The 23,126-nt window shown below is 41.2% G+C and overlaps 1 protein-coding gene across 1 annotated transcript; it reads right to left on the reverse strand.

The window, feature by feature from the left end:
- Positions 1 to 6,746: 6,746 nt before the first annotated feature.
- On the reverse strand, positions 6,747 to 7,800 carry LOC108599238 (androgen-induced gene 1 protein). The gene has a single exon (XM_017986035.1). It carries the CDS (start codon positions 7,777 to 7,779, stop codon positions 7,072 to 7,074), a length of 708 nt encoding a protein of 235 aa, XP_017841524.1. The 5' UTR covers positions 7,780 to 7,800; the 3' UTR covers positions 6,747 to 7,071.
- Positions 7,801 to 23,126: the final 15,326 nt, after the last annotated feature.

Below are 23,126 nucleotides of genomic sequence, written 5' to 3' on the forward strand. Positions count from 1 at the left end.
GCGCTTATTTAATATTCAAATTGAGCTAATTTGAACAGCACTTGCCAATAATTGAGCAGAGACAAAACTGAGCAACATGCACTTCAACTTGAGTATGCGAATTTGAAGCATTAAAGAGATGCCAGCCCCCAATCCGTGGCTAAAAGTATCAGCTGCAAACAACGATGACATTAAAAATGTCATAAACGTCATAAATTGTTAACAGTTGATTGCACTTGATTATTTTTGTCGCACACACACACACACACACAGACATCGAGACACCTCAAGTAGTAAGGATATTGATTCGCAGCGATTTCTGCGGCCATCATAAAAACGATGCGCGTGCGGTTTTAATGTTGCTCACACACTCACAGGATACAAAGGCCTATCGCAGTCGTAAAAGCGCAAACAGTCGCAGGCTGAGACTGGAGTGGGCGTGGGGCTGGGGCTGGGCTGTGTGGGCGGCAGTTACATTTACGAGCTGTTTCCTGCTTGCTGCTTGATTTTTGTCAATGTTCCAAACACTTGCATATAAAGCGTTTGGTATATAATGTTATATGCTTATGTATTTTATTTCAATCTTGAACCCCAAACGGTCAGTTGCGCTGCCATTTGCACTGATAACAGTCGCACCTCAGCAACGCCCCCAACATAATTTTTAATGCCTAGCACTTGATGCTAATATATAGAACATGCATGATTTTGATGAGAAAACTCGACATTATTATAAGCAAACATTTTGTTGCATGCCACACACACACACACACACACACAGCCTTTGAAGTTAGAACTTGCAAATACCCTGACTGCAAAATTAATTAAATAAAACTAGCATAGGGTATATGAGCTGTAGCTTACTCTTGTTGTTATTACTTAAACTTGTTGTTGTTGCTGTTTTGTTGCCCATTACATGCGTGTGTGTCGAGTAGCCCTTTAGTGGTGGTGGTGGTGCGGGTGGTGCTGTGTGTGGTTATGAAAGGGTAACTATTGGCAAATTTCATTTCAGTTTGTGTTTGTATTTGTGAGTGAGTTTGTTTAGCTTTAGCTCTGGGGCAAACTACTTCCACTCTCTCTCTCTCCCTCTCTCTCTATCATGCTCTGTCTCTCTGTGTGTGTGTGTGTGTCTGGGGTTCAAATGTGTAAGGCGCTTAATATGCAAAGTTTGTAACTTAATTTAAATTCCCTTGGCGTGCACTTATTACTTTATGCCAACTTTGTTGTTGACTGGCTAAAAACTAAAACAGTCACAACAACTTGGCACAGCCCACACTTTTCGTAGTCGTAGTCGTAGTCGCAGTCATAGTTGTTGTACATGAAAACAATTTTTTGATAATTAAAGTTGAGCATTCTTCGCATATAGGCCCCGGGGCTCAGTAACTTTTTCGAGCTTCCACCCCCCAACCAACCAGTTGCCCAGTTGTGCTGGCATTGGGCCCTGGCTACATTTCAAGTGTCAGATTTCGTTTTTCATTGAGCAGCAGCAGCAATTATAGAACAACTGCGGCACAACTTTGGCTTTAAGCTAAACTATTCCGTATGCACAATTGTCAGAATGTAATTGGGTTGGTTTTCTGTTTTTTGTTTTCTGTTTTGTTGGAAGCGCTCCAAGATGCATAAATGAGCTTCGACAAAGTTTTGACTATTTGGACATATTGTTGGGCTCGAAACTTGTTAATTGTGATTGCGCTGCGCGGCGTATACGTAATATTAAGCATACGTTGTGCTGATTGAAAGTTTTTGATACAAATGCGTAAAAAAATGAGCCGCGCTTCGTGCTCTATGTTGCCGCCAGCTGTGACATCAAATGTCGCATGGGTGGTTGGGTGGGTCGACAGGTGGTTTGGCTGCTGCCGAGCCGAGGACATTATTTAAATTGCCATCAGTTTGGGACAGGCAATAAATTGAAATGCGAGAGCGAGAGCGCGCACAGTATTTGACGCGAATTGCATTTAAATAACTGAACAGCTTGTTAAAACAATGTCAGCGCCCACCCTCTAGCTGATATTAAAATGTATGTGGTTGGTTGGCTGGGTGGTTGGGTGGTGCGCATATGTTTTGTATGGGATTTCAAATGCGACATAATTAAAAATGTCACTTACTTTGGCTTTGACCTCCCCTGACAATGTGCCCAACGGCACCTGAGCTCGCTGCCAACACCAAAAACTTTCGCACATAATTTATATGCTTATGTTGGTTTAGTCGCTGTCGCAGTCGCTATCTCTGTATGGGTGTGTGTGTGTGTGACAATCACAGAAATAGAATTTCTTATAAGCAAATGCCGCACATGCCTGGCAGCACAATTGTAACTGTAACTGTAACTGGGAAAGCTGCGGCTAAGCAGCAGCAGCAGCAGCTGAGGGTGTGGGCTGGAGTTGGGGGTGTGTGGGGAGTTGAGTCACAGCTCAGGCTGCGGTTGTGTCTTGTAGGGCCAACAAAATGCCAACAATGCGCGCTTGTCACACGAAATTACTTTATGCAAAGCGTCGAGGTGCACACACACAGACACACACACACACACACACACCTTAGCTCATCCCGCGCGTTACCCCCTTTTTGTCGCGCTGCTGCTGCTGCGATTTCCCCAAGGAAACACTTGCTGCTTATGGATTTCACAGCGCGCAATATCTTTCTCTTTTTTTTTGTCATTTCGTCTGCGCATTTTACAAAGTGGCAAGTGGAAATGGTTGCCCACCCACTCACACACACACACACACGAACAGCAATTTACCGTTCGCATCTTTCTTCATCAGGCGCTGGCAACGGCGGCGGCGGCTCAAACAACATGACATTTTTATTTTGCCGCCATCGCTGGCGCTGCTTCGGGGATTGTTTGCATTTGTGAATATATGTAAATATTTTTCAACGCGTTTCCTGATCCGCCGCACACACACACACACACACACACTTGCTGAGGCGGAAATGCTAACTTGGCTACAATCAAATTTAAGCTGTCAGCCCAGGCTAAAGTAAAAGATTAAAGTCTGTGTAGCATAAGTTGCAACAGTGGACAACACTATGCATGTTTTTGTACCACTGTGCAGGCAGGCAGCAGCAGCAGGATGCTGTAGTACAAACATTTCACGCATATGATTTATTTTTTCTGCGAAGAATTTACAATTTCCGCTGCGTTTACGCTGACGAAACCATTTGGCGAACACGCACGTGTCTCTCAAGCTGCCCCCACCCTCCACCAGCACCACTGACTAATGTGGACACATATGCCACACATAGTCACGAAGCAGAAGAAGAAGACGCTGCTGCTGAAGCGCTGGGCGTTGCGACGTCCTTTGCGCGCCGCTTTGTTCCCTACTTTTGACTAATGAGGTTGCCGCTCCATTTGTTGATTGCCGCAATCGTGATGTGTGCTCCCTCCCACCTTCCCAGCACCCACTACATCCTCGACGTGGCTAACACATGTTGCCTGCATCGTTGACGCTGTTTACAAATTTCCTCGCTCTTATTTTCGCCCCTTGCTTTTATTATTTTTTGTTTGCTTTGCACACACACAAATTTATGCAAAAATTCGCGTCAATTTCAGACGTGCTCAACGCTCTAGAATTGCATGGGTTGTTCCACGGGATGAAAGTCGTATAAATCAGCTCGTTTGGCATATGTGGCAGGCATTTCATTCCAAATTGCATAATGTTGCAAGCGTTCAATTTGCGCAGCATAAATCTCTAAGCAGCAGCAGCAGCAGCAGCAGCAGCAGCTTCGAAGCTTTAAATAAAAATTTAATAAACTTTACGCTTCTTTCGCTTGCAGGTGGCAACGCTCGCGCCCTTAGCCGACTGCAACATTGTCAGTAATCATTTTTCAAGCTTGCAACAGCGAGTAGCGAGTGAGGCGACGCGTTTTGTGTCGCGTCAAAAGCGACTCCCGGGTCGGGTCGGGCCGGGCCCATTGTCTACTGTCAGCATTGATTAAACTTTCTGTCTGCGCTTGTCTTGCCAACGTCTCCGCATTGTTCGGGGGCCCTACGTTGCATGCGTGAAATTTCGCTCATGTTGCACAAATTGATGTTGCATGCCTCTGACGCTCCCTCTGCGCTGTGCAGCGCTGCTCTGCTCTGCTCTGCTGGTGGCATGTTCGCGAAAAGTCATGCGATTTCTTCAGACGTGCGCAATTAGGAGGGGAGCTTTACAGATTTCAAAAGGCAACCCCCTACCCTTGCCACTGCCACTGCCACTGCCACCGCTTGCCGCAAGTCCAAACGTGAAACAGCGCGAACTTGTTTTAAAGTATTTTCACCGCGAGCGCACACTATTAACCCAATTAATGGCAAAAGTTTAGCAGCCTTGATTAGAATCAGCTGCCTGCCACATGCCACATGCTGCATACAAAGCGCTTGCCACACACACACACAGGTAACAACATATTGCAAGCTTGTTCGCACAATAAAAACTAGCAATAGTTTGAAGAAAATTGCTTTAGATAGCAAAAGTCTTCTCCCCGCTCCTAATGCAGCCAAAGCCAAAAGTTTGCTACAATTTGTTGCAAACTGTTGAGCGCAACAACAAAAGCTGCCAAGGCTTTATTTTTGATTTAAATATTGTTGAAAGATTTATTACTCAGCAACATTTTTTGCTTCATTATAAACTGAGAAGTAAGCAGCAATTTATTTTGTTCAAGTGTTGCAAATGGCTTAAGAATCGAAGCAATTGTTAGCAACATTTATTTATTTTATTCTCTTTTACTTCACTTCAGCAGCTTAGAAGCGCTTCAAGAGCTCAACAGCCGAACTCTAATTTTAATTTTAAATCATCAAGTTTTTAATATTAAGCAAACGCTCATTAACTTTTGATAAACATCAAACATTTTTGCATGTCGCGCATTTCGTTTTCATATAAAATGTGCTTGAATATTTTCGATTAAAGTGCGCATCATTACCTGGCATGTTTACCAGAAGTCAACAGAGCCATGTGTACTAAGTATTTGTGTCGAGTTGTCGCTTTGGCTTGTATCATGAACGGTTCGTTGCAATGTTATAAAATCGTTTGGGTTGCAATGCAATTAAACGTGAAATTGCATTGTGAGAGCCAACGAATAACAATAAATAAACAATTTTCCGGCACAATGGCTGTTGATATTCCCATTCAACGGCAAAGGCAATGGCAATGGCAACAGCAACGGGCCACATTGACTGGTGCTGCTGCTGCTGCTGGGCCAGGCAGGGCGGCCACGCGGGTGACAAATTGACAATTTGTGTGCGGCGAGCTGAAAGACAAAAAGAACGCTAAAGAAGAGAAGCAGCAGCAGCAGCAGTTTTCATTGTCTGAAAATATTTGCACAAAATTATTGCACCAAGGGCTGTGGCCAAACAGCGGGTTGGGCTTGGAGCTCAAAACGTTAGCAAAACAGACCGCAGAAGGACACGAACTCATCACAGTCTAACTAAATGTAACTGTTACTCTATGGCTGGCAGGCAATCGATCGACAGCTGACACAGATCCTGCGCACATCCTGCTGTGCCATGCGCCCTAATGACTCAATTGAGCAACATTTGCATGCTGAGCTGAGTACCTGAGTTCCTGCGTAGTTCATTCAAAGCGAGCACTTCCTCGCTGCCTGCTGCCTGCTGCCGCTGCCGACATATGAAACACGTTTCCGGTAACATTTGCCCTGGTTCCGGCCCACAAATAAACAAATCAAAGGCAACGGCGCATGCGCGCAGGCTCTATAGATTTTCAGCTGTTTGTGGTATTTTTAGCACAAGTGCCCGGGACAGGACAGCAGGCAACACACAGACTCGACTATTTCCATGGAAACAGGACACTGAAAGGATTGACTGATTCATGACTGCAATGCACTCAAACGTTTGCTCTCTCGTCAGCTGCGAATAACAGCTGAAAATGTTTGCCATTTAGCTGCCACTGCACGTGACCCAAAGCAGCTGCCAACAGTCCTTGATTTATATACAACGTGTGCATCAGCAGCAGCAGCAGAGGCAGGAGCAGCAGCAGGCGTCGTGGCAAGGGGGTAAGTGGCAACGGGGTGGCTGGCACTGTGTGTTGTGTTGTGTTGTTTGCAGTTGCAACATGGAAAATGCGTTAGCGTGAATGAATTGCCAAATTGATGGCGTCTCTGGGCTAAAACTTTTCCACGATTGATGATGGCAGCACAAATTCTATGACTGCATGCACTGAAAGAAATCAATTGCAAGTCAAGGCAAACGATTTGCCATTTGCATTTAAAGTCAGTTACATTTAAAGCGAAGCAAAGCTGTTGAGGTTCAATTGCGAGTGCTAAGCAATTTATTAATATTTAGCAAATATTTCTTACGAAATAAAAATGCTTTTAAATTTGGAAATAAATTTTCATTTAATTGAATTTTAATTTAATTTTCTTCTTTAAGCTTGTCAAATTATTTTGAATTTGTTTTCCAATTGCATAAATATTTTATATTGAAGGTATTTTATTGATGACCGCTAAATCGTCGAAAGTTTGTTATTTATTATTTATTATTTTCCCAAATCAAAAGTCTGTTTATAATAACTTATTTTTCATTTATTGCGATTGTTTTAAATTACATTTGTTACATTTTAATAACTAATTTAAATAAAAACAATCTAATTACTTATGCCTATGTTTTCAGCTCGTCTTTTTCGCTCAGTGCACTGCTTTGTACACAGTTTGTAATTAAATTTGCTGAGTCAGTGGCAAGAACTAAGCCCACGCAACGCGCTGCATTGTTGTCTTGGAAGAAGCGCAACGCATTGCAAGTGGCTCGGACATGGTTTTAGTTTTGGTTATGGTTCTTAACGTGGCTATCGCTCAGTCATCGATTCAGTTATCAGCCCTTGCAACGAGTGCAGCGAATCGATTTGAGTTAATTCCACGCTTCGCCGACCACAAAGCAGCGACAACGGACGGCGGCGGCGGCGGCCTGTGGTGCGGACCTGAGGGCAACCCTTGAGCTCGCCTTGACTTGAGAGCTGAGCTGAGTTAAGTTCTTTTCTTTTTTTTTTTTTTGGGTGAGCATTTGCAACCTTTTGACAAGTCAATTGTCATTATTATTGCCAACGATTTCCGCTGGCAGTCGCCGCATTTCTATGCAAATTTCAGTTTAGGCAAATTGCTTTATTACGACTTTTATTTCCAATCAGCCAACTCGTCAGTTGGCCAGGCCGCAGCACTCAGCAGCTCGCCCAGCGCATAGTAGCCAAAGGCGGCGCCCACAATAAAAGCAAAGAAGCAGTAGAGCAGTGGCGTGCTGAATGCGTGGAGAAAGGGATAGGCCCAGATGTGTGTGTGGTGATGCACCACATGCAGCCACAGCAAATAGCCCGCCAGGCTTAAGCCCAGGCACATGAATCCTTCGCGGCGTCGCGGATAACGATGCGGCGTCAGGCAGAGCTCGAGCAGCGCATAGAGCACTACAAAGCTGTGCAGCGAGTGGTTCAGCCAGCGTGGATAGATCTGCTGCAGCAGCTGCGGATAGATGACGTAGCTGGGCAGCGCATACAGCAGCCAAAAGGTTATGCTCACCGTCAAAGCCAGCGGCACCACCAAGCTCGCCAGCAAAAAGTCACGCCAGCGGCTCAACGCACGCGCCGGCAGCAAATCACAAGCCACAGCCAGCAGGTAATAGCTCGACTGCAGCAGTCCATTCAGAAAGGTGAGATAATTGAATTTGTAGCCCATCGTCGGCTCCAGTCGCAGCTCCACCGCCAGCAGCGGCAGCTGCGCGTACTTGTAGTCATAGTAAGTGGCATAGCCCAAGTGTCCAAGCGCCAGCAAATGCAGGCAGAGATTTCTGCGCAATGGCTGCTGCTGCTGCCGCTGTTGCTGCAACATCATGTGGCAAAGCAATACTGAGCTGAGCCCTCAACATCGCTGCAGAAAATGATGAAAATCAAAATCAATTCGTTGCATTGGTCAAGCTTCAAATTAACAACATTTTAATACAAAGCCAAAGGCAGTGCAGTGAACACTGGCAGAACAAAACAGTGCAGTAAATAATAAAGACAGTCAATTAAAAAATCTGTATGTATTTAAAATTAAGAAGTGATTGTAGTATATTTAAAAATATTTTTATAGTTTGGTCAAAGTTGTGACAGAGTTTTAAGACAAGTTTAGAGTTGGCAACTGTTACTTATATTTAATTTGACTTAAGTTATTTAAAATGTTTGAGTCTCTTTACTAAATCAATGTGTGCTGCTGCCAGTGCCCACTGTAAGTTTAGTAAAGTTTGCATAATTGAAATGCAAAATTGCTGGCGACTTTGAAAAGAAATCTAAAGTCAAATAGCAACTTTGCTGCAATTAATATTGACAGCAACATTTTATAAAATATTCGTTTATTTTATTTATTTATTATTAACATTAAAGTTTCTCTAATGCAGCAATTTGCATTTCGCTTGCCCTAAAATGGAAACGTGTTGCTGCTGTACTTCGAGTTGGCTTTAAATTGTTGCAAGTAGATTTGAACTTGGCTGTGATTTGAATGTTACTTACTATTTACAATGGCATTTGCTGTTGCGCCAAGACAAACAAATCGATAAACAAACAAAGGCTTGCCTCCAAATGTGTGGGCGTGCCCGTTCTATACATGCATGTGTGTGTGTGTGTGTCTGTGTGTGTGTTGTCATTTATGTTTTCAAGAATTCTTGTCACACTTATGCGTATTTACATACACGAAACGCCTCCAACTCAATTAAGCCGACACATTTATTGTGCAAATACTAAACAAGAAGACAAGAAATGAATTTCAAAATATAAAAAATAAACAAAGCAAAGCGCCGAGCCGAGTGTCTCCAACCTTTGACACTTAACTCCACCCCCAGGGCTGCCAGTTAACAACTTTATTGCGCAAATGTGTGTTAAAGCAAACATTAGATTAGAGAGTTGCCAACTTTGCTTGGCTTAGCAGCTTTAGTTTAATAAATAAATAATATATGAAATAAGAAATTCAAGCCGAGGCAAATGTTTTGACCCAAAACCATTAAATTGTTAAGCTAGTTGCAACCCCCGGACACGGACCCGAGCCGCGCAGCTGAGCCACCCCCTTGTCCATCAGCTGTAATTGCACTTTCGCTTCAATAAAAACCCAACAGCTGATCCCGACCGACACCACCACCACCACCACCACCACTAGCGACTTGCATTGAGTTGTGGCCATATGCCAGCTACAGTTGTGGTCATTTGTTAGCCTGGCCATGTATTTGGGAGTGGGCAATTAAATGCGAGTGCTCAGTGTAAATATTTTGTTTGTTTTCTGCCGCAGCAGCATCGCATATCTCTTCACATCTACTTGGCGTATCTATATCTCTATCGATCTCGTTTGGTGTGTGGCCAATAATTAAAACTCGCCCTGCTGCTGCTGCTGCTGCTGCCACAAAGGGGCATCTGGCCAGGGGCACGTACGCGCTGAAAGGCATAACGAAAACGAAATTTATCCTGCATATTGATTTGCCACAAGCAAAGCCGTAATTAGTTGTAATGTTAGTAGAGGCTTTAACGGCTGTTCAAGTATTCAAGTGTTGCCAGTTGGAATGAGAGTTGGGCTGGCTGTTTGGAATTTCAATCACAGCAGCCGTGACTTGGACAGGTCCAAGCCAGAGAGAGAGCGCGCGTCTCACTTCAACTTTGTCTCTAGTAGTTTTTCAATTTCTGCGCAGGATATGTGAAGGAGCTGCAACAACAACAACAACAACAACAGCAGCAACGAGAGCAATCGGTGCCCTGCAGCTTCGTGACGTTCGTTGCGTTCCAAGTGGATAAGGCGAACTGACAGAAACAGGCGACGACGACGACGTCTTCAAAACAAAAACTGACAACTGTAGTGTGCCCCCAGCTCTTGTGTCCTTATGCTTGTTTCAGCTGCGATTTGCAATTGGCTGCTGTCGAATTGAATTTGAAGTGCGGCACTTCAGTTTGCCCTCAGGCGCTGCCAACTACTTGCCAACATATGTTGAAGTGCTGGGGCGGGGGCTGGGAGCCTTGCCGATTTTTTATGCGCTGCGTGTAATGGAGCAACTAACTAAGCCGAGCTGAGCAGCTTAAGGCAATCAATTGAAATTGAAATCTACGCAATGCGCCGCATGCAGTTGGAAAAATATTTGTGGCCCACGCGGCATGTGGCGCCTTAATTAATGTGCAATTAAAGCTGTGGGGCACACCTCACTGAAAGATCATCTATCATTGCAAGTGGTTTACCTTTTATTTTTTATATATAGCAACAGTGTCTGGCTGCTGCTGCTGCTAACCAAATGATAAATCAATCACGCTGCATTAACCATGAAAGGGGTTAACGACTTTGGCTGCAAAGCTGACGATTGACTGCGCTCGCTCGCTGGACTAGCAAAGGTTTTTATTTTATTTTATCGCCAAAGCTGGATATTGGGGGGGGGGGCAAGCCCAAAAGCGTTGCCGCAGGGCTGGGGACGCACACGTGCCAGTTGAAGCAGCGAGTTACCTTTAACAGTTATCAAAACGCCATGGCATCATTAACACAGATGGGGCTCCACTGATAAGGCGCGCCTGGTCTGCCAGCTGTGCTAGCAAACCCCTTAGCCCCCCCTCCTCCGCATGAATATGCGCGCAGTTGCAGCGCCAGCTAAGCAAACAGCCAGCCAAGGGATATAATACATTTGCCCATGGGTCGCATACTTTTGGCTTAGTTGAGGGCTTTATCATATGAGAAGTCGAGAACGACACACACGTGCGCTAATTCTTTATTTTTTTTTTTTTTTTTGGGCTTAGCTTCTAAATGTTAGTTACTGTGTTGTCGTCTGTGGGAAGCCGCGCAAATGTCTTGGCTAAGATAAGAAAAGCCAAAGCCAAAGCACAAAGCAACTCAAAGCAAAACCAAAAGTTATTGCAAATGGCGGAAGACATAACGACTACTCACTCAGCTAGCGCTGACCCCAAATATAGTTCAAAATAAAAGTGTCTACAATGATTTTAGAATTGTTCAATTGACAATAGCAGACCCTAGCCCAAGTTTTCAAAATGAAAAAAAAAAGTGTCTTTAGCTTTTGCTTGCCATTTATTTATTTATTTGATTTGTCGCGCGTCGTTTTGCCTTCACAGTTAATTTACGAGTTTTAATTTATTAAATCAACAGCAAAAATAACAATCAACAACAGATGCTGCTGCTGCTGCTGATGTTGCTGTTGCTACTGTTGTTGCCTCCAATGGTTGCCTGCCTCAGCTGTTTTTTATATTGCCGCAATGCCCAGCGACTGACTGTTGATATTTTTGCTTGATAATCTTTTTGTACCAACCCCCCCAGCCCCCTTTGACAGTCACATACACACACATCGAGTACGTTGTCGAGTCTCTGCTGCGAGTTCGCAGCGGCGCGAAAGTCAATTGATGATACAATTGATAGAGCTCTAAAATGTACAACAAACTACAAGACGACAGCTAAAAATAGAACACGTTAATTACGAGCTTGATAAGAGACAGACAGACAGCCCAACAACAACAACAGTAACAACAACAACATATATGTAATATATGTCTTGCCAGTTTTCGAAAAGATAATGCAAACTCTTTGATAAGATTTTACAACGCACATATAGTATATGTATTTGTTTATACAGACAGTTGGCAAGTTAAGCAATAATTACTTTTAATAAATAAATTTCGAGCTGGCACTTGAAAACTTTTTGTATCTTTAAGCTAATCAATTTGTAACGTATGCTCAGCAGTTACTTCGGGCTATGCTCAGAGCTGAGAGCTGTGCCACTTACACGCACACAGACGCATTTATAAATAATCTAACTAAATATGTGCAGTGCAATTAGTACTATGTCTATTGTAAATATTTGAATGTGCGCGCGCATCTTATCAGTCACACACACACACACACACACACATACACATATATGTATTTGAGTATGTACTTAGCGACTAGTACAACATCTGTGCGACTTTAGCGATAAGACTTAACTCAACAGGAACTTTAAAGACAATGCGGGGCCAACGGTATACTTAGCGTATTTCATTTTTTTTTTTTTGATGGCATATGTGGGCGTTGTTGGGGGGGCAGGCTTTTTAGCTTTGTGGTTGCTTGTACGCCGCTGCGTCTGGCGGCGCTGGCAAGCAAAACGCTTTGAAGCTTCCCCTAATCTTATGAAACGCTGCCTGGCAAGTTTTTTGTTATGTTTATGTTGCGGCAACTCAACAACTGCACAAATAGGTTTATTGAGTTGACAAATAAGTAGAATATATTAAAGCTAAACTGAACTATCGAGCAATTGAAAGCTCCAAAGTTGCCATGCCCAAGATCTTAGCATAAATATTCGCAGTTCATGCTATAAATTGTAATCTTACTTTTTGCACACTTTACTGTCTTAATAATAAAAGTGTTTATTAATTGTTTATTTTATTTAATTTGGCAACTCGTTTTGTGTGGCAAGCATTTTTTATGCGTTGCCAACTTGTCGCGCATATAAATTTCTTATTAACAGTTAGATGTGTAGCTTTGTATCTATTTGCGTGATTGATTGTTAAACATATGCTAAATGCTGATAATTTACTATTTATATATATAATTTGAGTCGTCTGCCAAAAGTGACAACACACAGCGGCAGCGAAAATTAAATATATATATATATAGTATGTAAATCTGTCTCTATATATAAATAAGTGCAAAGGAAAAAATATAATAATAATAATAATGAAAAGCAGATGTCGCTAAAATTGAAATGCACGACGCGCTGTCTAGTTGAGCTATTGACTATAGCTACTGCATATGTAATATATATAACTATTATAGACACGCTGTGCTTAGCGGCAGACAATTTAAACAAATGCTTTGCATATAGAATTGGACTCGCAGTCCAAAGCAATAAATGCACACATATATATGCATATATATATATATATATTATATATGTGTGTGAGTGTATGTGCCGCAAGTGGCAACAAGACTCCCGCAAAGCAACTGAGCAACGTTTGAGATACATTTGCCAACTAACTCATAGATACAAATTGAGGCGAGCAGAGCGCACAGCTGAGCGAGAGCGCGTTCGCTCAGCTGTGTGAGCAACGAGTGGCTTTTATTTAAGAGCAGCAAACGCACTCAAAGAGCGTAATACGCTCTTAAGCTCAAATGTAACTCAAGAGAGTTTGGCAACAGCTGTTGTCACTTATGGAGCTGAGCCAACTTTTGCTCAATTTATTTATCAGCGTAGATTCTACAAGTTGAGCAGCTGTCGAATTTAACAGTTTTAGTCTTAGCATATATAAAACATGTAATTGTCAGTTACATATTTTCTAGCAGCACACATTAATACTTTGCCTAAGCCAGTTAGCAGCTTAAATAAACAAGTTAACAGATTAAATGAATAAAAGATTAGAATACAGTACACAGCCATATGGTAATTTCAGCTCACACACACGCACACACATACAGCTTGTTTGTGGCTTAATATTTTCAGTCTGTATGTTTGTGTGTGTATTTTCTAATGATGCTGGCATAGGCTGTTGCCATAAAATAATCAACAGCACAACAAGACACATTCAAAATCGCTTTCGGCTGCGTCAATTTTCCATGCCAGCCAGCCAGCCAGCCAGCCACATTGCCACCTTTGTGGTTGCCACCCGCCCCACCCTGCTGTTTGCTGCTACAAAAGCTGCTAAATTCCAAGACTTACAAGGAACACCAAGCCCCTTTCCCTCCGCGCTCGTGCCCAGAAGCTCATTGAGCCGCACTCGTACTCCTTTAATGCCGCACTTTAGCTAAGAATTTTCTCTAATGACTTAAACGCAGTAACCACTAAAACATTTACAACGCTACAACATAGCAAAGCAGCAAAAGTTCCACAGCCCTTCTGCTTCTGCTCCACACCACCACCGCCACCCCCTTGGCGACTTGGCGCGAGTCAAGGTAAAAAGCCTCCACTTCATGTTGTAGGTAAAGTGGCGCATTTTTGCGCAAATTTTCCTCGAAACCGCAAGTAGAAAACTCATTAAGCGAAAAGCATTTGCCGGCTAAAGAGTACGCCCCTCCCCGCCTACCTTACCTCGCCAGATGTGGGCGTGACCAATACAAACATTAAACGCTATGCAGCTTAGCTTGCTCCCAAGTTAAAATAACTACAGCTGATCACAATATTGCAAATATTTGTTTAACAACTGCAAGTTTATCAATAACGTTATTTATATATTTTAGCAAAAAAAATTGGTAACGTGCCGAAACGGGCTAAGAACAACAACAACCAAACGCACAATTAAAATGAGTATACAAAAATATGATTTAAAATTTATTTGGGGAAGTTATGTAAACAATGGTAAATAAACAAGACAATTTTTTGTGAAATATCGCACTTTGATAAGCCGTAATTAAGCGAAAATGCGTCCGATTGCGGAATCATGCGTTGTTAGACGCGGAGATGCATAAGAATAAAACTGGCATTCAAACTTGGAAAGTCCACGATTTTCGATATTTTTGCAAAAAAACGTGATGTAACCCCTGGTAAAGTTTTGCCAAAAATGATGCCGTCTTCATTTTTATCACTTTCTAACTTTGACAAGCTATATTTCAGCCAAAAAAAAAATCGCACAGAAGTGTTTTTTGGCTTAATTTACTCATGAGATACTAAATAAACATATGCTGTTGTGTTCGATCAATAATAAATTGTTTTTCAAATAGTTATGGCAACAAAACCAATGCTGAAGAGTAACTTTTTGTTTAATTTCAGACTTTGCATAGCTATAACTCAGCTAAAAAAAATCCGATCCAAATGCTTTATACGTCTATATGTTGGCGTAGAAAGCACAATTAAATGAGTATAAGCTTGTTTGATATAAAAAATTATTTGGCTAAGTTATGAACAAAAATACTAAACTAACATGCCAAATTTTTGTGGATATCAAGCTTTGATTGCTTCCGATTTTAAAGTTTCATGCCTAAAATTCAAAATATAGTTACACAAATTAGTTTTCAGCATCAAAACAACGCTTGCAGCAATAAACCGTTTAAGAATCGGATGATTTTTGTGTTTGTTCATTTCAAAGCTGTAACTTATGAATATTTATTTCACACTTTGTGTAGCCTCTATAGTAATAAGTAATTATTAAACTAATAATCAATTACTATTTAAAAAAGTGACTAAATTCATTTTGAATGTTTAAAAATTCAAATTTGAACTGGGTAAAACTTGCGGCTTTGGCGAAGGTAAGTATTACGGATACAACAGGTAAGTAATGGTAAGTAATGTTTGTTATTGTTGTTGTAGTTATCCAGACACCACCTGTTTCGTAAAGATCTATAAAGAAAAGCGGAAGATGGAGCGCATACGCAATCAACAAACGCTATTGAGAACAAACCTAACTTAAGAATTCTTTTCTCTCTCTACAAATAATAAAACATATTTAGTTTATTTTTGTTTAGTATTTTATTGAAATCAATATATGTATATACAATACAAAGTACAATGTATAATAATAATATTAACTAACATAATAGTAACTATTTGGCAGTAAGCAAAATGCTTAATTATATAAAACTAATATTAATTGTATTATGTACACAAATAACGTAAAGTAATATATCGACTGACAAACCAAGAGAGCTTAAAATTTTGTATTTATATAATTAGAATAATAACAAAATATTAAATAGTAGTTGAACAATTGTTTGTTGGCTTTAAATACTTTATACAAGTCTTATTAGTAATCAATAAATACAGCTAACTAAAGTTTAAAGTTGCTTTAGGATCCGTTCGAGCAGCAAAGCTATCATTGTTGTCGACTGATGGTGATAACTGATGATTTGTCCAGATGGCTTCCGCTCTCAAGGATGTGCAAACTGTTAACTGTGAGGTGGTGAAGTCCGTTGTAGTAAGCACGTCTATTAGTGGAGAGGCGCCGCAGCTATTGCTTATGATGTTGTCCTCATGCAGCGCAAGCACATTGGGCTGTAAATAAAATACAATAATTGTTAAATGAATAAAGATGTATATGCAGATGAATTGCTTTTTAACTTACTTTTTTCTAAAAATAGGCCATGGCATAGATGTCATTTGCTTGGCTAGCTCAGACCTGCATATTGTGGCTGCCTGCAGCTCATTGCTATAAGTAGTTGTGGTGTATGATATATTCAGCAAACGTTATGCAAACGAAGGATAATGGACGAACGCCGCTCTAAATACGCGCATAACGAATAGATTTACATCAATTACAATAGGTTGTTACATCAATGACAAAATCAGGTTAAGAGTAAGAGGCATAAGTCAGCGAAAAAAATTCTGATTGAAGTGATTTATACCATTAATTGTAGGAATGGCAAACACAAATGATATAGGTGTAAAAAAGTATGATTAAAAAAATTATTTCGCGAAGTTATGAACAAAACAGTAAGCAAACAAGCCAAATTTCTGTCAAATATCAATCTTTGATAAGCCATAATTCAGCGAAATTGCGTCCGATTGCAGAGTTTCATGCATTGTTAGACTCGTGAGATGCATAAGAAATAAAAAACTGCCTTCAAACTTTGAAAGTCTACGATTTTCGATATTTTTGCAAAAAACGTGATGTAACCCCTGTAAATTGTTGCCAAAAATGATGCCGTCTTCGTTTCTTATCACTTTCTAACTTTGACAAGCTATATCTCAGCCAAAAAAAATCGCACAGAAGTGTTTTTAGGATTAATTTACTCATGAGATACTAAATAAACATATGCTGTTGTGTTCGATCAATAATAAATAAATTGTTTTAACAAAGTTATGGCAAGAAAAAAACCAATGCTGAAGAGTAACTTTTTGTTAATTTCAGACTTTGCATAGCTATAACTCAGCTAAAAAAAATCGCGATCCAAATGCTTTATACGTCGTATGATGTTGGCGTAGAAAAGCACAATTAAAATTGAGTAATAAAGGTTGTTATGAATAAAAATTATTTGGCGATTATGAACAAAATAGTAAATTTACAAGACATTTTTTTGTGAAATATCGCACTTTGAGAATAAGCCGTAATTAAGCGAAATTGCATCCGATTACGGAGTTTCAGCGTGTTAGACTCGTGAATGCATAAGAATAAAACTGCATTCAAACTTGGAAAGTCTACGATTTTCGATATTTGGCAAAAAACGTGAGTAACCCCTGTAAATTTTTGCCAAAAATGTGCCGTCTTCATTTCTTATCATTTCAAACTTTGACAAGCTATATCTCAGCCAAAAAAAATCGCACAGAAGTGTTTGTAGGCTTAATTTACTCATGAGATACTAAATAAACATATTTTGTAGTGTTCGATCAATAAATAAATTGTTTTGAAAAAGTTATGGCAAGAAAACCAATGCTGAAGAGTAACTTTTTGTTTAATTTCAGACTTTGCATAGCTAAAACTCAGCTAAAAAAAATCCGATCCAAATGCATTATATGTCTATTTATTGGCGTGGAAAGCACAATTAAAATGTGTATAAGATTGTGTGATTTTAAAATTATTTGGCGGAGTTATGAACAAAATAGTAAGCCAACAAGACAAATTTTTGTGATATATCGCACTTTGATAAGCCGTAATTCAGCGAAATGGTGTCCGATTTCAGAGTTTCTAGCCTTGCTAGACTCGTAAGACGTATCTTAAGTAAACTGCATTCAAATTTGGAAGTTGTAAGATTTCCGATATTATGGCTTGCTTAAATTACGAAAATGCGAAAAATTTTAAATTTGTAAAGTCAGCAAAGCAACTTTATTGTTGCCATCAATTCCAGCTTAACGCAGTAACAGAGTCAATAATCGGATAAGCAACAAATAGAGTAAAAACATTAGCAAAAGATTTTTACATTAATGATTAATGATGCAACTTTGTGTTAGGTGAGTATGTTGGACAGATAGGGTAAGTTAAGTATTTGCCGACTGCTAGACTCTCAACTGATCGAACAAATAGAGTTACATCAATAACAAAAGGTTGTTACATCAAATTAAACTTAAAAGTATTTGTGGTTAAAGATTTAATGTTAAGTATCGTATTATGCAATATTTTGCACAAGTCCAGACACGTCTGTGTACTGCGAGTAAATTCGATTTGTGGCACGTTCCATAACTATTTGAGTGTCGCAGTGGCAACATCAATTCTCATTTGGCTTTCGATTTCTCGCTCGCATGTCAAGCCTTGGCCTAAGCCTGTCAATCGTGTCTCACACTCTCAAGTTGCAAGCTGACACAGCTTTGAGTTCTCAGCTCTCCGCTGCTGCTGAGCGTCCGTGGCGTGGCAACTTTGTTTAAAAAATTGTATCTGTTATTTGAGAGTGTGTGCACGTTAATATTTGTATTGCGTGTGTGTTTATTTTTTTGTTCGTATTTGTTTTCTGGTCGTGTTGCCTGCTTGGGCTGGAGCTGGGACTGGGGCTGGGGCTGAGCTGGGGTATTAGGACAGGGGTTTTGGCAAATAAATCCGCAATAAGCCCCTTGCACAAAAATGTATTTTTTTTTTTTTGCTCTACGCTTCTTTTTTTGCATTTGCTTTTCCTATTTTGCATAAAAGTTGTGCTTATCCCTTTCGCATTCGCATATTTAAATTTGTTTCCCTCTGATATTTGAAATTCGATTTTTTCTATATGCGTGTGAGTGTGTGTGTGTGTATTTATTTATCTTTTTTGCCAGCGCCTAATTCAAGCGTATAGACCAGTCGAATTTATTTAATGCTTGTTTTTTTTTAAGTTGCATGCTTATCATTCAGTGGGTTTCGTGTGCTACACACGTGTGCCACGTGTCTGCTTAGTTGATGCCACCAAATTTACACACACAAACACACACAGACTCAGTTGATGCGTGTGAAAACTCACAAGTGCGAGTGGATTAACTAACAAAACTTGCAGCGCTTTAAAACAAGTTTAAATATATGTAATTATTATAAATGTTTTATATCTAGCTATTGTTGCTTGTTAAAAATGTCTGCATGCAAAACTATTTAAACAATTTATAAAGATTTTTGCGTTGTGGAATTTATTTTCTGTTGCCTACTTTTCAGCGTGATTGCGTTGCGCGCTTCATTTGAACAAAAAAGCTGAAGAATGAAGCAGCATAATAAGTGTCGCGCTGATTATGCAGCGCGCACAGTGAACAATTGCTAGACAATGCAGCTCAAAGATATTTCAATTTCTCAGCTCAAGGACCCAGCGAGCTGTGTGTGTGTGTGTGTGTGTGTGTGTGTGTGAGGCTGCAGCAAAAGGTCAGTCCAAGGACAGCGCACAGCAGACGAAAAATACAAAATGCACAAAAAGCAAGAAAGAATGCTGTTGCTCTTATTAAAATCGATATTTGCTAGTGTGTGTGTGTGTGTGTCTTGAAACTTGAGCGTTGAAGTAATAGGGGCGGGGTGGGGCGCTAGCATTTGTATTTGCATTAAATTATGCGACGAGCTGCGGAAATGTTTGCCATCAAATAGCAAGCGCAGAGTGCGGGGGCAACAACAACAAGCAGCAGCAGCAGCAGTAAAGCAGATGAAGAAACAGAACGCAGTATCGTTAAGTGCGGCGGAAACAATTTCACTCTTCAGCACAAGGCAAGCCATAAAAGGAAATAAAAGCAAAGCAGCGCAAAAGCAGCAGCAGCAGCAGCAACAGCAGCAGCAGGCAGCGCAGCTAGCAGCGACTGCGAGGCATTTTGTTAAAGAGGCAACTGTGCGTCAAACAAATTGTAACAAGAAATCCTTCAAACATTTGCGTTGAATGTAAGCTTTGCCTGCAACATAAGCTGCAGCTGCCCCAAGCTCCGCCACGCCGCCCCAGCAGCAACAGTCGTTCTGCTTAGCTACGCTATTCACATATGTGTGCATGTGTGTGTGTATGTGTGTAATTGTTTCCTTTTTTGCTTTATGAGTTTTTCATGTAACGCACCCTCAGCCTGCGCAACTCGCAGCGCCATTAAATACTCAGCTCACAGAAGTTTGCCATGCACCATGCCTCCAACGACTGCGTCGCACATTTTAATCGTCATCATTAAGGTGGCAGCGCGTGCAAAATATCCTTTCATTTCATACACATTTATTTTCTTTCATTTTGTATGCATCCCACTTCAAAGTGTTAGCCAAACACAATGCGCGCAGCTCGAGTGCGAAATCAAAAAATCTACTCAGCTACTTAGTTATTTGTCAACGCGTATCGAGCCAGAACGAAACGATCTCACTCTCACTCTCTAACTAATGTGCCAGTCATGCTGACACCTTTTTGCCAAAAGCTCACACTGAATGGTTATGGCCGTGGCTGTGGTTGTGGCACATTAGGCACAGCTGGACGCCAACTAATAACTTTCAATTGCGGTTATGCAGCTTCTTCACCTGGCACGCTTCCCAGCACAGCCTGCCAACCTCCAGCCAGCCTGCCTGCTAGAGATTATTAAACATTTATAAAAATGTGTGTGTGCGCCTGTAAGTAGCCAAAAATTGTTTGCTGCCACTGTTGTTGCTTTTCAAAGTCATTCAAGAAAATATTGTCCTGGCCAGCTGTCCATCTCGCTCTTGCGCGCTTGCTTGGTTTATTTATTAATGCCTGGGCGGCTGCTCTCACACACACACACACAAAAAGCGCAAAAAACTTATTTTAATTTTAATAGAAATTAATGAGGTAATCTTCTTTGGTTTGCTTTTGCTTTTGCCTGCCCTTTTTGCCAAAATGGATTTTAATTTGGGGCCCCAGCACAAAGCCAGCCCCACCACCCACCAACCAACCAGTCCGGCCAACAAAATGAAAAACTTTTACAAAACCAAAATGCTGCCGACGCGCCTCATTGTACAGATTTATAATTGTGCGTGTGCCTGGGGGGGGTGGGCAGAGCGGGATGAGGAACGACAGCTGATAAGGAAATTTATCACACGATTTTCTAATTTTTTATTTGCTGTGTGTTTGAGCAATTATCAATTAGACGCTGCTCATTAATTTACTAAATAATTAATTAAAAAATGCTATAAGCCGCTTAGAAAGATGTTGCAAGCTACAGGTAATTAGCCCAGATTAAAGTCGCAGCTTAAAGTAAACTCGAACTCGAACTCGAACTCGAACTCGAACTTTAATTGTGCCTAGAGCCGCACACGTAAAATGGAAAACTTTTGCTATTAGGCAACTTGCAACCCTTGAGTTTGTGGCACAGACAATTAACGCAACGTCAGGCCACATTAGCTAGACATGCGTGGAGGCTATGGGCTTGGCTTGGCGGTTTAAAAGGGTTGCGCAATTGACTTCAATTTGATTTGATATGATACATAGCTGCAGGCATTACACATACGCCACGTTAACCGCAGCAAACTTCGACACTAATTACATATGGCATTTAAATATTGAAGCGTTTAATCAAAACATTTGATTGTCAATTTGCAGCAGCAACAAAGTCAAATAAACGCATGTAATATGCAAATAATTGAAATAAAATAACGAAATCTGCTCACACAATTTACGAAAAAGCTTCAATTGAATTGCGCTAAATGCGTTGCAGTTGTAAATGAGCTGCGCTTGGTTGCATTGCATAATTTGACGTATACGTAATATATACTAATTTACATATAAATATGCAAGCAGTGAACACTCGTTAAAAGCAACAGCGCTGCATAAGCGTTGCGCACAACTAAATAACTTAGCGAGTAGCTACTGTAACTTACTTTTGCCCGTAAACCGCATTCGTCACTGGCTCCCTGCTCACTGACCAAGCGAACGACCAAACGAACGCGTAATTTATGCAAATATTCCAATTTGCTGAACTGAAACACTTGGAGCAGCAGCAGCAGCAGCAGAACGTTGCCGAAATAATTGTGTCGATTTATATGACAAAGTCAAGCGAACGAAGCGCGGCGCCTGCTGCATTTGCTCATTACCCTTTTCTAGCTTTTGCTGCTGCTGCTGCTGCTCCCGGCGACACTCTGCATCCGCTGCCCTTCCGTTGTAGTCGCCCTTCTTGCCAGCTCCACATCAAGTGGATATTTCTCGTACACGAATAAACTTTATGGCGCCATTGCAGCAAAGTGTCGTCGTTGGTGTCGTCGCCGTCCTGCTTGGGATGACATAATAAACTTGGATATTAGAAATTCGAGTGAATTTGGAGATTGGCGAGCGCCCTAGTTGGGCTGGGTGGTGGTGGTGGTGGTGACCATTGCAGGCAAGACATCATTACGTGAATTTTGCGCTGCCTTCTTGCTTATTAACATAATGAAACAATGAAATGAGCGGAGGCAACAGCAGCAGCAGCAGCAAAAGATGACGAAGAAGAATAAGAAGTAACAAATGCCATAGCTAAAGCTTTAGCTGTTGCTGTTGCTGAGCCATAAGGGACTTTTTGTTTTGCTGGGCTGGGGGTTGGGGTTGGCAGCCAAGCGGTAACTCGGAAAAGCTGTCAAATGAACGCGATATCTTTACGCATTATGCTAATAAATTTACGCAAACTACGGCCGCTCTAATGAAAAGCGAGTGCTCTGTACAGTTGGATACCTGACAGCTGATCTACAATTTCAATAGAACATAAAAATAAAGGACTTTGGCACTTCGTCTATGCCTGGCCTGTCCTCGACTCAGTTGGGCATTCATCAAAGTGTAGCGCATTTGCTATTTGAGTCCAGTCTGAGCTCAACAGCGCCTGCTGTTCAATGTTCAATAAAAGCAAACAGCTTGTGAAGCGGGCGGTGGGTGGGGCTAGTAGGCCTTGTTGCCAGGCGACTACTTTGGCATTATGTAGCACGTGCGCCAGCATTGGCTCTGGCCCGTCTTGCAATCATGAGGGCCTCGGGAGTTCGTCACTGGATTTGATTTGCGCCTTGGCTCTTTGATTAGAGCGCACAAATTGGCTGGGCTCGACTACAGTGGGTGGGTGGGTGAGTGAGTGGGTGGTGGTTACGGTTACGGCTCATTGCTGGCGCAAAATATTTATTTTATTTATGACAGCTCAGTTTACAGACGCACACACAGGCACACATAGATAGATAGAGACTTTGAGTCATGAGCCTGACAAACTTTGACTTCCTCTGCTGGACTGGGCAATCAGCTTAATGTGCAAAGTAATGCGTAACCATCAAACTGGAAATCAATTCTGATTGCGAAACCAATTGTAAACTATATTACAAAGGTCATGCATTTAGTCTGAGAAACTTTAAGCTGATTTAGACTAAACGCGCAGAGCTTTACTTTATAGCGAAAAGTTTTCCCTATGCTGTTTTTTTTTTTTCGGCTGTCTGAACTGTTATGATTGTGAAGTTGATAAAGTGCCAGGAAACCCC

Source organism: Drosophila busckii, chromosome 3L (assembly GCF_011750605.1).
Source record: "Drosophila busckii strain San Diego stock center, stock number 13000-0081.31 chromosome 3L, ASM1175060v1, whole genome shotgun sequence".
In the NCBI taxonomy this organism is placed as follows: domain Eukaryota; kingdom Metazoa; phylum Arthropoda; class Insecta; order Diptera; family Drosophilidae; genus Drosophila; species Drosophila busckii.